Genomic DNA, 14,372 nt, shown 5'->3' with positions numbered 1-14,372 from the left:
TAAGCGTCTGCCTTTGGCTCGGGTCATGATCCCAGGGCCCTGGGATCAAGCCCCACATCCGGCTCCCTGCTCCATGGAGAGCCTGCTTCTCCCTCTCCCGCTCCCCCTGCTTGTGCTCCCTCTCTCGCTGTGTCTCTCTCTGTCAAATAAATAAATAAAATCTTTAAAAAAAAAAAAGAAAAGAAAAAGTATATGACCAAATTCAACATCCATTCATGATAAAAATTCTCAACAAAGTGGGTATGGAAGGAACATACCTCAATATAATAAAGGCCACATATGACAAACTCAAAACTAACATCATACTCAATGGTAAAAAACTAAAAGCTTTTCCTAGCCAGAGCAATTAGGCAAGAAAAAGAAATAAAAGGCATCCAAATAGAAAAGGAAGAAGTAAAACTGTCACTATCTGCTGATACAGGATACTATATATAAAAAACCCTGAAGACTCAACCAAAAAAGTATGAGAACCAATACATGAATTCAGTAAAGTCACAGATACAAAATTAACATATAGAAATCATTTGTGTTTCCATATACTAATAACAAGCAATAAGAAAGAAATTAAGAAAACAGTCCCATTTACAAATGCACCAAAAAATAACAAAATACCTAAGAATTAACAAAAAGATAAAAAAATTTTTAAAGTACCCATACTCTGAAAACTTTAAGACACTCATGAAAGAAACTAAAGACTACACAAATGGAAAGATGTCTCGAGCTCACAGATAGTAAATATATTGTTAAAATGTCCATACTACACAAAGCAATCTACAGATTCAATGCAATCCCCACTGAAATAACAATGGCATTTTCACAGAAATAGAACAAAGAATTCTAAAATTTGCATGAAACCACAAAGACCCCAAATAACCAAAGCAATCTTGAGAAAGAAAAACAAAGCTGGAGGTACCACAATCCCAGATTTCAAACTGTATTACAAAGCTATCATAACCAAAACAGTATGGTACTGGCATGAAATGGACACATAGATCAATGTAATAGAATACAGAGCCCAGAAATAAACCCACACATATATTAATTAATCTATGACAAAAGAGAAAAGAATATACAATGGAGAAAAGACAGTCTCTTCTATTCATAGTGTTAAGAAAACTGGACAGATACATGCAAAAAAGTCAAACTGGACCACTATCTTATACAACATACAAAAATAAACTCGAAATGGATTAAAGATTTGAACATAAGATCTGAAAGCATAAAACTCTTAGAAGAAAACATAGGCAGTGATCTCTTGGCCTTAGCAACATTCCTCTTGATATGTCTCCTCAGGCAAGGGAAACAAAAGCAAAAACAAGCTATTAGGACTTCATCAAAGTAAAAAGTTTTTGTACAATAAAGGAAACCATCAAGAAAATGAAAAGGCAACCTACTAAATGGAAAAAGATATCTGCAAATGACATATCTGACAAGTGGTTAATATCCTTCATATATCATGATATATAATATCCTATAATATCCTATTTATATACAATATGTCATATATACATTATATATATAAAGAACTTCTACAACTCAACACCAAAAAACAAACAACCCAATTAAAAAGGGGGCTTAGGACTTGGATATTTTCCCAAAGACATACAGTTCCCAAAGACATACAGTTTCCCAAAGGCAAACAGGCATATGAAAAGATGCTCCATGGCACCAACCATCAGAGAAATCCAAATCAAAACCACCATGAGCTATCACCTCACACCTGCCAGACTGGCTGATACCAAAAAGAAGTAAGTGTTGGCGCGAGCATGTGGAGAAAAGAGAACCCAGCTGCTCTGTGGGTGGGAATGTGAATTGATGCAACCACTGTGGAAAACAGGACGGAGGTTCCTCAAAGAAATTAAAAATGGAACTACCATACGATCCAACAATTCCAGTTCTGGGTATTTATCCAAAGAAAATAACACGAATTTGAAGAGATATATACAGCCCTATGTTCACTGTAGCATTACGTACAATAGCCTAGATACGGGAGCAACCCAAGTGTCCATCAATAGATGAGTGGATAAAAAAGATGTGGTATATTTATATAAAGGAACATTATTCAGCCATAAAAAAGAATGAGATCTTGCCACCTGCAACAACATGGGCAGACCTAGAGAATATTATGCTTAAGGGAAGTAAGTCAGAAAAAGACAAATACCATATAATTTCACTTACATGTGGAATCCAAAAAAAACAAAACAAAACAACAACAACAACAAAAAGCAGAAAGAGACCCATAAATACAGAAAACAAACTGATTATTGCCAGAGCGGAGAGGGATGGGCAAAATGGGTGAAAGGCAGTGGGAGATACAAGCTTCCAGTTATGGAATGACAAAGTCACAGGGATGAAAGGCACAGCACAGGGGACAGTCAGCGGTACTGTGATAGCGTCATATGGTGACAGGTGGCAGCTACACTTGTGAGCACACGAAAACATACAGACTTGTTGAATCAGTATGTTGTACACCTGAAACTAATGTAATTATGTGCTAACTATACTTCAGTTAAAAAAATAAAGTTTAGGGCGCCTGGGGGGCTCAGTTGGTTAAGCGACGGCCTTCGGCTCAGGTCATGATCCTGGAGTCCCGGGATCGAGTCCCGCATCGGGCTCCCTGCTCAGCAGAGGGTCTGCTTCTCCCTCTGCCCTCTTCCCTCTCGTGCTCTCTGTCTCTCATTCTCTCTCTCAAATAAATAAATAAAATATTTTAAAATAATATCTTTTAAAATAAGTAAAGCTTGGGCGCCTGGGTGGCTCAGTTGGTTAAGCGACTGCCTTCGGCTCAGGTCATGATCCTGGAGTCCTGGGATCGCGTCCCACATCGGGCTCCCTGCTCGGCGGGGACCCTGCTTCTCCCTCTGACCCTCCCCCTTCTCATGCTCTCGCTCTCTCTCTCAAATAAATAAATAAAATCTTTAAAAATAAAAATAATAAAGTTTAAAAAAAATTTTTTTTAAACACTGTCTTCTGGGGCACCTGGGTGGCTCAGTTGGTTAAGCGGCTGCCTTTGGCTCAGGTCATGATCCTGGAGTCCTGGGATCGAGTCCTACATTGGGCTCCCAGCTCAGTGGGAGCCTGTCTTCTCCCTCTGACCCTCTTCCCTCTCATGCTGTTTCTCTCTCTCTCTCTCTAATAAATAAAATCTTTAAAAACAAAACAAAACAGTCTTGCTTTCTTCTGCTGCTGAGCCAGCAATGTTCTGAATTATTCAACCTCTTAGATATTTTCTTAAAAGGAACTAGTCCAAATACTCAAATGGTACCTTTCCCAAGTAAATTAACAAACAGATTTACAGGCTGTTTAGAGTACAATAATCTCAGAGAACCTGACCAATTCAGATACCCTCACAAAAATTGACTTTCTGGACCTTCAGAATTGATAATCAGAACCCTAGATGACAGTGACCCCACCAGGATGCCAGCCTACCTGTTTAAATGAAATCTCCACCTCTTTCCTGTCAACTGCCACAGTGCTCCAATATAAGTTATAGAAAAAAGAAGGACAAGACAAAAGGACAAACCTTTCCACCAATGATGAGACCAGCTGAAAAGTCATGATTCTTTCCTACTTTTCGGAGAACCTCAAAGGTCTGATAGGCCAGTTCTCTCGTAGGTGATATAATCAGAACCCCCAGCCCATCTGTTGAGGTCCACTGTAGACGATATAAGGCTTCCAGCGCCTCAAAAAAGACAGCAAATTTGTGTTTAGTAAGTCTTTCAGAAGGCAGCATTTTGATTCCTGAACCGACCCTGCTCCTCCAAATCAAAGGCACCTTCCAAGCAGAGGACATACCAGTCACAAGTGTCATCCAATCAGAAAGAACAACTCTTTGCTTTGTTTTTTTCTTTTTCTTCTAGCCACCAGATCCCTCAAGTCATAGAGGGAAGGAAACATAAACCTCACAGCAGGTCAGCTGCCGCCAGAGCCCTGGCAGGAGACTGGCAATCAGTGAGAGCTACGTGCAGCCCTCAAACTATTAAAACAGATATCGGAAAAATATCTGTCACCATTTTCTGAACAGAAACCACATTAAACTTTCATCTGTGTAGTTACTATAATTATACAGTGACTGAACTTTCTAGTTGTAGAGAAACATCGTTTTGAAAAATTGGATTTAAGGGAAAAATGGTTTTGCAGTACTTGGAACAAAAACTCAAATGTGACTTTTCTAAGCCAATTATTTTGAGGAATTAAATTATGAGACCAACTGCATAACTGAGATATAAGTACCTTCCTAAGAGGCTCTATTGTTTCACTGCTCAAAAATGACAGCTAGCAATGTCCTGGAAAATTCTCAATGAATCACCAATCTCCTTAAAGTAAGCATATTTCAGCTTTATCCTAAACAAGTGGCAAGTATAAATGCAACTGGCAGGTTTGCAAGCATGAGTGCATAAACAGCCTCCCCAGCCTGCCCCAGCGGTCCTACAACAGGGCGGAACCATTCTCACCTGCCGCTTGGAAGACCCACATGCTTCAGGAATGCAAAGGCTTGTCGAGGCACAGTAATTCACGAATTCAAGAAGTTACTAAGTGCCCACCATGTGCAAGGCACCGTGTTAGGACGGAGGAAATATGGTGGAGAACAGAACAGTTGGGGCCCCGCCTGACACAGTTTGCAATCTAGCCAAAGAAATCCAACAGGAAACAACTCTCTACATCATGATTTCTACCTAGGCATAGAATGTTTTAAAAGCATGTAATAGAGGACCTGACCCAATATAAAAAAAGTACTTACTGGAACAAGGAAAGCCAAAGTCTTGCCAGATCCTGTCTTGGCAGCGCCAAGAACATCTTTACCTTGCAAAGCCAGTCCAATGGTCTGCTTCTGTATCTCAGTTACCAAACGGTACTGGGCTTCTTGCAAACCTGCCAGGGCGGAGGGGAAGAGAGTGACACTTTAGAAAATCCCCGTAAAACAGGAGTACGGGCTGAACTGTGCCCCCTAAAACTCGTACACTGAAGCCCTAACACCCAGTACCTTAGAATGTGACAGTATTCAGAAAGCCTCTGAAGTGGTGGTTAAGTTCATGAGCCCTGATCTGATGTCACTGGTGTCCTTATAAGGGGAAATTTGGACACAAAAAGAGACACCAACAGTATGACTGCACAGTGGGACAACCACATGAGATGCAGCAAGAGAGCAGTCATCTGTAAGCCAAGGAGAGAGTCCCAGAAAAGAGCCTTCCAGGACGGCTCTCGGAGGAAACTAACCCTGAAAGCATCTCCATCTTTGGACTTGTAGCCTTCAGAACTGTGAGAAAATTCATTTCTGTTAAGCCCCCACCTCCCAGTCTGAGATTTTGTTCTGGTGGCCCTAACACATGAATATAAAAGATGTCACTTTTGTTGTCTTATTCATTTTAACTAACATAACTAGATTTTATTTTAATTACTGAGAGGCCCTGGCATCTTGTTTTTTCAGTACTGTTTTTTAGTTCAGAAAGGGTGAGAACGACAAATCGGTAATACTCGAATGAATTAATATTGTTTCTTGGTGTTAGAGGTTCAAGATAACAAAATTATTTGCCAAAGTAATATCTTTCAAGTTAAATGCTCTAAATCTTTTTCCATTTATAAAAAACATCAAGAAACCCAACAACACGTCCCAAAATCACCATATGCCTACCTTTCAATGTTTTTTTAGACAAAGGGAAATCTGAAAATCTTGTAATTTCATTTACATTTATCTGAAAAAAGAAAAAGGAGACTGTGTCAGCTAAGAAAAAATAATGTACCATATAATTCATCTGTTTTACAACAAGGCCATTTTCGTTTACATTGTGCTGCCTGGCTAGTCCTTGGTACTACAGGATTGAATTCAACCATCACTTCTAATTAAAAACCATCATCTTCTAGAAAGAAATATGCCTTAAGGAAGCTGTCATGAATCAAAAATATAAGCTTGTAACAATTTAAATTGGTTAAAAAAAAAACAACCCTCATTCATTCAAAACACACACAAACCACCACCACCACAACCCTCCTTCACCTCTGAGAACACAGTAAATCATCACCACGTCAATTTTAGGAAGAAACTCTACCTTCAGTCCATCCTTCAAGGAATATTAAGAAATAAGGGGCAAAATGACTATAAGCCACAGAACACAACGAGAATACTTCTATTTACACACTTTGGAGAACAGATTGAAGTTAACTGGAGAAATGTATCTTGTTAGCACAAATCTTTTCAAGTTTTAACCATCCATCAGTGGCATGCCAAATCCAACCTGACAACTCCTCATTTAGGGGTACAGTGAAGAAGAGGGCATTAACAATAAACAGAAGAAATGTCTCCGTCATGCTCTGAAGCCACAGTAAGTAACATTTTGCCCTTTAACTTTACATTATCTAAATGTTCATTACTGATGTTCTTCATTAGCATAAACCCAATTTTCTGAATTTCATTTCAGCTACTCAGGAAAATTATTTTATTACAGATGCTGAAAGCAGGAACTCCTGTTCAGATCTGGGAATATGCTGCCAAATTATTCATGACTCACAAAAGGGAAAAGTTGCATTTGTAAGGTTCATTTATTTAAATTACACTCCAGGCAGTAAAGGGATGACAGCTTTTATTTCATTTTACAGTCTACATATCATCTTTCCCAAGATCCTTAATGTAGCCCAGATAGGGTTATTCTCTGTCCTCACATGCTGAAAACACGAATATTAACACATTGCCTTAATCCCTACAAATCATTCCAGAGAAGAGTGAAGAGGAATAATCACGTAAGAGAAAAACTCATGAGAATACTGTGTCCCATCAGGTAAATCTCCCAAACACAACATCAATATTAGAGGCAGTCCACCCATGCACTTGTGATATCATCAGCTAAAAAGCTGTTTTCACAAAGAAGAGAAGGCTTGCAGGAGGAGCCAGATGAGCGACACACTGGTCAGCCTCCATCAGAGATACGGCATGGGCAAAGTGGGCTCCTCCAAGGAAATACTGCACATCTCTGTCTAGCCTGCCGACCTCCTAACAGGAAGTCTGGAAGAATGGAACTATTCCAGCACTCTGCCGGCCATTACAATGTAGAGCTACCCAACATATTCTTAGAAAGAAGTCAAAGAAACAGAAGGAAATAATTACGCCACCGATGAACTAGAACGGGAGTCAGCAAACTATGGCCCAATCCAACCGGCTGCCTGTTCTTGCAAACAGTTTTCCTGGAGCACTGCTACAGCCTCGCATTTACATAGCGTCTCTGTGGTTATGACAGAGATCACATGGCCCACAAAGCCTAATACTGACTATCTGGCCTGTTACAGAAAAAGGTTGCCAACCTTGTTCCAGAAGACTCTCAGTTACATTCCAAGGAATATTTAGAACTCACAGAAGTCGGCTATGTTCCTACAAAGTAACGCTCTAGCTCCCCTTCGGCCCTTTCTTTTCTTAAAAACAAATCACTCCTGTCTTCCAGTGCTCACACTCCCTCTGAAATCTGCGCCCCTCTTCTAAACTCAGAGAACAGATGTTTCAGCAACAGTACTTGTCCGGGACTTCCCAGCACTGGTGGGAAAGCTGGAGGGGCGGAGGGGAGAACAGGGTGGATACCACTCACCACCCCCAGGACTTCCTCCAACACTCTTCTCACAACTCTCATTTCTCACAAAAGTGAAAAATGCTTTCACAGCCTCAAAGCAGGAGAAGAAAATAGAAGAACGTCCTCGAATGCTCCACCTCCTGCAATCATGACAAGAAAAGCAATCTGCCTCAAACGACGCCAAATTCTGATTAAAGGGGGGAAACGTGGATTAGAGCACAGGGTTCCTAACCAGCACTAGCTGACGACTATCAAAGGCAGTCTAAATGAACCCCAGGTGCAGAGATGGAGTCTCTCAGCAACAGTAACCACAGGTGCCGAACTGAAACAAAGAGCTCAACGTTTCTCCACAAGCTTCAATCCCAACTCTCCATCAGAACCCCCAACACACACCCCCTACGTGGTGGCCTTAGAAATAAACCACCCAGATCTCGGGCTGCAGGGAGCACCGTTGAAGGACGAGCCGTAGTCGATGAGTGGATCCTCCAGAGCCACCACTGACAGCACCATGCTTCCCTGGCTGCTCCCGATGACTCAGATCAGCAGCACAACCGGAGACCCTTCCTGCCCCATTCCTGCAGGACCGGACAGTCCCCTCGAGGGCAGCTTTGGATCCAGGACACCCCATCAGCATAAGCCTTCTTAGACTGTGCCGCAGCCTGAGACTCTTCCTACTGACTCCTCCTTCCGTCCTCCCTCCTTTCCCTATTTCTGTTCCTTCTCCTTCACTTCTGCAGACACTGCCCCCCAATAAATCTCCAATTCACTTAATCCCAACTTGGTACCTGCCTCTCGGAAGACCTAAGACCTAGACAATAGCAACAACAGTCTCCGACCTGGTCACAGCCTCCACAGCCTGTACAGCTTGGCTATGTTCTCTAACTGCTCCCAGAGACTCCCCACTGCTTCCAGATAGTTTCCAAATATCGCCTCTGTATGAATTTCCCACAGGGGCTGAAACAAATGACCACCAACAGTGGCTTAAACCAACATCAATTTATTAACTTAAACTCTGCAAGTCAGAAGTCCAAAATGGGTCTCACTCAGCTGAAATTCTTTCTGGTAACTACAGGAGAGAATCCACTTCCTTGCTCTCTCCAGCTTCCACAGACTTCCTTGGACTGGCTTACGTCCCTCTTCCATCTTCAAAACCAGCCAGCAATGGTCTTCCCGTCTCCCTCACTTCACAGCATTCCCACACCACTGCCTCTCTCCTCCACATTTCAGGACCCTTGGGTCATCACACTGGGCCCACCTGGATATTCCAGATCCCCCTATGTTAAGGTGAGCTAATCAGCAATCTTAATTACCCTTTGCCATGTAACTTATTCACAGGCTCAGGGTTAGGATGCAGACATCTTTAGGAGACCATTATTTTAACTATTACAGCCTCCAAAACCATTGACAATCCACCTCTGACCCTTTTCTGCAACCTCATCTGAAGCCAGTTCAGGAACACATACCACAGTCCACAGAGCATCTCCCTCTCAAAGAACACCACGTGTTATCACATCTTTTTGTATATCCTTGTGTTGCTCCCTCAACATACAATGTTCTTGCCAATCTATTCTATCTGGAGAACACATCATTCAAGAACTAGCTCCACTCATGGCTACCACAAACTGCTGGACAGTCTGTGCCCCACACAGAGGCATATGGAGGCTGAAATCCAGCTCACACTCAGCTCCACAAGCCAGGCCTGAGGCTGCAAAGACAAAGAGGAAGGGCAGGATGCCCAGAGGAAACACATTTTTCTAATTCACCTAGCCAGAAAGGGCAGGGACAGAATAACTCAACCTCTTTCCCCCTAATTACACCACCCTCTAACTCCACAGCACTGTACATATTTAAGATTTTAACATTTATCAAAATGTATCAACCCCCCACCTCCGTAGGGACACAGACATGTATTTTTTCCTATCTATTTTGACCTAGACCTCAACAAGTACCTTGTCAAACTGTTCCAGATATTTCTGAATCAAACTGTTCAGTGTTTTCCCAGTGAGCCTACTGAACACCATCCTTGTATTATAAACACGCTGTAATAATAGTTTTATGCACAGACGCTATCATCGGAGGAACCCTGCGTGAGGGTCTGCACCTTAGTTACCTAGACAATCTGCTGTAACTGTATTCTAGTATTGCTGGCCCTGGCATTTGATTTCAAAGTGCATTTCTTTCCTCACAAAATCTTAGTATTTCTAAGATTAAAAATAAAGAAATAAAACACAATACTTACAGGAAAAATTTGTTCCTTCCGTATAGTGAAAAGGTTAGAATTTAAACATTCGTGAGGTGCAACGCAGTAAAGTGTCGTAATTTGGCACTCTAGCATCAGACCTAGGCTACCTGAGTTAGAACTTTTTCACTACTAGCTGTTTAAGCTTGCAGAAATTATTTAATCTTGCTCTTCCTTAACGCTTCTCACCCATATAATGGAAACAGTCTCATAGTGTCATCTATTGTGAGGATATGGCAAGTCAACATGTAAAAAGCTTCATAAGTGTTAGTAATTGTAATTCAAACAGAGACCAAAAAGAATTGACCTATGTTACCAACCAGAATAAAGCCATCTGGAAAAGGTCCTTGTGCCCCAAACAACATCTAAACACTGAGAGCCTACTCCAGGACAAGCACTATGCTACCAGTGTCTGGAAGCACGAAGGTGAGGGTGTCGAAGATTTCTGACCGTCAGGGGTTGATGGTCTAGTGGGAAAGTTAAGAAAGCAGCTCAAGGGCGCCTGGGTGGCTCAGTCGTTAAGCATCTGCCTTCGGCTCAGGTCATGATCCCAGGGTCCTGGGATAGAGCCCCACATTGGGCTCCCTGCTCGGCGGGAAGCCTGCTTCTCCCTCTCCCACTCCCCCTGCTTGTGTTCCTGCTCTCGCTATCTCTCTGTCAAATAAATAAATAAAATCTTTAAAAAAAAAAAAAAAAAGAAAAGAAAGCAGCTCAACACAGAAGCCAATCATCACAGCCTGGTGATAATGTTGTAATAAAAGTGTATACAGAACGCTACACACAGCAGCCCTAACTCCACTTGGGGAGGTCAGGAATAAAAGTTTAAATCTTGAAGGACGGGTAGGTGTTCCTAGAGTGGGAGAATGCGGGAGCTCACTGCAAGCGGTGGAAACATCAAGTACCAAGACAAGAAGCATCAGGGAGCGGGGCACCTGGGTGGTTCATTTAGCTAAGCCTCTGACTTCAGCTCAGATCATGATCTAAGGGTCCTGAGATCAAGCCCCAGGTCAGGCTCCCCACTTGGCCAGGAGCCTGCTTCTCCCTCTTCCTCTGCCCCTTCCTCTGCTCCTGCTCTCTCTCTCAAATAGATAAATAAAATATTTGAATAATCTCTAAAAAAAAAAAAAAAAGTAGCAGCATCGGAGAACACGGCCAATTCATGAAATTACAAGTTGTTCTTGCATGTATGCTTACCACACACCACTTGTTTTACATGCATTACCTCTCTGACCTCTACAACACTCTGGGTAGCTAGTAATCTCTGCTGAACGAAAGAAACTGAGACTTAGGAATATTAAGAAACTTGGCTACTCAATACCCCAACTGTGTGAGATTTAAACCAGGTCTGCCTGACCACAAATAACTTACTCTTCTGCTGGAGTAGAACGTGTTGACACATGAAAGTATCTGACCATTTTCCTGAAAGTAACTGTGAGCCAAGGGAGGGTTTTAATCAAGAATAAGATGACTGGATTTTCATCTTGGAAAGAATCATTCTGCCAGCAATACAGAAGATAGATCAGAGGGGGATAAGACCTAAGGGCCAAATCCAGCCCCCAGTTTTCCTGACTGAAGTTTTGTTGGAACACAGCTATACCCATGTGTTTAAGTATTTCCACGGCAGCTTCTGTGTTACAATGGCAGAGTTGAGGGGTTCCACCTTCCTGACCTGCGAAGCTGAAGCCATGGTACTTATCTGGTCCTTTACTGAAAGAGCTTACTAATCCCTATTACAAGCAATAGCTACCATAGTAATCCATGCAAGAGTTTATGGGGCCTGAACTAAGGCACAGCAGGAGGGATGGAGTAACTTTTTAAAAATCTAAGAGGCAGAAAGGATTATCAGTGTGACTGGATGTAAGATGTGCTGAGAGGAAAGTCTCTAGGATTACTCCTAGGTTTCTAGCTCAGCAGTCTGCTTAGATAGTAGGGCTAGCATGTGGTGGGCCAAATAACAGCCCCAAATACATCCATATGCTAACCTCCAGAACTGTGAATATTATCTCAGATGGCAAAAGTGATTTTGTCCAGGTCGTTATCAAAGATCTTGAGATGAGCAAGTATCTTCAATATTTTGGGTGGGCCCTAAATGCAATCAGAAGTATCCTTATTTTAAAAGGGCAGAAGTAGATTTGACACAGAACCAAAGGCAATGTGTCCGTGGAGGCAGAAATGGAGTGGTGCAGACCCAAGCCAAGGAATGCAACCACCAGAAGCCAGAGCTAGCAAGAAACGGATTTTCCCCGAGAGCCTCCAGATGGAGCACGGCCTTGATGACACCTTGATTCCAGCCCAATGAAATGGATTTCAGACTTCTGGCTTCCAGAACTATCACTTTAAGCCATGGAGTTTGTGGCAATTTGTTACAGTGGCAAGAGGGAACTAATACACAGGACTGTGAATTGGGGAGTCAAAGATAATGAGCCCAGTTTTGGACTTGTGTATTTAAGGTATCCTGACAGGTAAAGACAACCAGCACAGTCAGAAGAAAAGAATACAAACTCAGAAGGCTGAGGGTAGAATACAAAAAGGAGTCACCAGTCCACAGGAATAAGCACTGCTGTTACACACGAGAAGAAAGAAAGGCTGAGACTAGATCCCTCAAGCAAGTCTAGTCAAAGAACACTCTAAAATGCAATCTAATAGTTTACAGTGGTTTCTTAAGATGCTGTGCATACAGCAATAGTAGAAATAATGTAACAGCTAATATATTTATATGTATCAGGCACTGCCTAGAATGCTTAACATGCGTTCTTACTACCGCCTCCCAACAACTTATAAAACAGATATTATGATGCCTTTTAAAGATAAGAAAAAGGAAGCAGACAGAGTAAATAACCTGCCCAAAGTCACTCATCTGGTGATCAAAAGCCAGGATCAAATTATCATTTATCTTAACATAAAAGCCCAAACAGAAATACAGGTTATCTATCTAATCTTACTGTTGACCTAAGAGGCATTTAACGGAAAGCTATACAAGCATGACACTCGATGACTATAATTCCAGAAATGTCCCATATATTAAATCCTTGATTGTACCGTACCAGAAGGGGGCAATCACTGAGAGGCTGAATGAGGTGGGTGAAGGCCAAAAGAAGGGGTTTGTGGCGGGCCGAGGAGAAGGGGTACTGACCATGCCCAGGAGGCTGAGGGGGCGGGGGGAAAGGACAAGAGGTCAAAATGATAACCACAGGGCTACCCATCCGGGAACATCCACTACAACGGAGGATGGCAGATGGCAGAAACACACCAGGAGTCCAGCTTTCCTATGCCAGTTCTTGGACAGGGAGAGGAACCAAGAAGAGAAAAGGAGATGAGCACAGGAAGGAAGGCGGATGAGGTCGAGGTCTGCAGATCGGGCATAAGGGTCAAAGGCAAAGCCCTTGGACTTGGAAAGACATGGGTCTGGGTTCCAATTCCATACCACCTACTAACATGCGAGCTTAAAACAAGCTCCTTATCTTCTCGGAGCCTCAGTGTTCTCACCTGTAAAATGGGAATACGACCCATACCTCAGTTCAAGTCACATAATTAATGTAAAGCACACGGGCAGTGCCTGAAAACCCAGGTGTCCTTATTATCACTACTGTCGTTAGTACTACTGCGCGTATTACCCTGTTTCACTACTAACTCCTCGCTCTCAAGCGCCACTGCATTTCCATTACTTTATCAAGAGCGGTGCGGCGAGCAGAAGAGCGGCCTGGGTGGTCCAGGGGCCTGGGCCGGCGCCCGGCAGACCGCCTGTGGGTCACCCCACCCCCATCTCCAGCCCGGCGGACGGCCGGCTTGCCCGCCCCCGCCCAGGCCCCGGTGACAGAGCTCCATCGCCGCGGGAACTCGCGGCCCCGCCGCCCCCGCCGCCCCCCGCCGCCGGCCCGCGCCCCCCGCCGCCCCCCGCGCCGGCCTCACCTTCTCGTAGTTCTGCACGAGGCGGCCGATGGCCTCGCGTTCCGCCTGCCACTCGGGCTTCTTCAGCTGCTGCCTCAACTGCTTCTTTTGGCTCTGCTTATGGCTGTGCTTCTTCTTCCAACGGCTGAAGCTCCGCACCGGGTCGGGCCGGCCTCCTGGCCCCCGAGGGCCGGCCGTTTTGCCCATCGCTGCCGCGGCAGAGACAGCCCAGACCGCCGCCAGACACGAGACACCTCAGGCCAGGCGGAGCGACGGCACGGAGGGAACGCGGAACCAGCGTGGGGAGAGCGGGGCGACCACGCGTGCGCGGAACCTGGGCCCCGCCCCCGAGCTTTTGAAACCGGGGCACTCGCGGTGACTGCAAGGGGAAAGTGGACGCTGATTGGTGACGTGCATTCCGCAGGGCGTAGCGGGCCAGCCGCGGGGAGACGGAGGCGGAGCGATCTGAGGAAGAGGGCGGGGCTAGCGGCCCCAGGAGTGCGCCGGCTCTTTAAATTGACGCAGGCGCGCAGGTGGCTGTTACTACGGTGACGTCACACTACTTCAGCGCTGTTAAGACACGCTTGCCCTGGGTTTACCTTGGCAAAGCGGGCGCGTGCGCACGCACACACACGCGCACACACACACACACACACACGTGCTCTGTCTATGAATTATAATTGTGATCCCCG

The 14,372-nt window shown here is 44.0% G+C and overlaps 1 protein-coding gene across 2 annotated transcripts in view; it reads right to left on the bottom strand.

The window, feature by feature from the left end:
* The window catches only part of DDX10 (DEAD-box helicase 10), a 329,406-nt gene extending 315,413 nt beyond the window's left edge, over nt 1-13,993 (bottom strand). The window contains exons 1-4 of one of the 2 annotated variants that reach the window (XM_035008875.1): nt 13,702-13,993; nt 5,633-5,693; nt 4,742-4,872; nt 3,524-3,682 (exon numbers count right to left, since the gene is read on the bottom strand). In XM_035008875.1, coding sequence (XP_034864766.1) covers nt 3,524-3,682; nt 4,742-4,872; nt 5,633-5,693; nt 13,702-13,887 — 537 coding nt within the window. In that variant the 5' untranslated portion in view covers nt 13,888-13,993. The remainder of the gene's footprint in view (nt 1-3,523; nt 3,683-4,741; nt 4,873-5,632; nt 5,694-13,701) is intronic. The other variant, XM_035008874.1, reaches the window with a different exon arrangement.
* Nucleotides 13,994-14,372: the final 379 nt, after the last annotated feature.

This window comes from Mirounga leonina, unplaced genomic scaffold (assembly GCF_011800145.1).
Source record: "Mirounga leonina isolate KUSES-001 unplaced genomic scaffold, KU_Mleo_1.0 Mir_153, whole genome shotgun sequence".
NCBI lineage: Eukaryota > Metazoa > Chordata > Mammalia > Carnivora > Phocidae > Mirounga > Mirounga leonina.
This window is presented reverse-complemented; position numbering and strand designations above follow the sequence as displayed.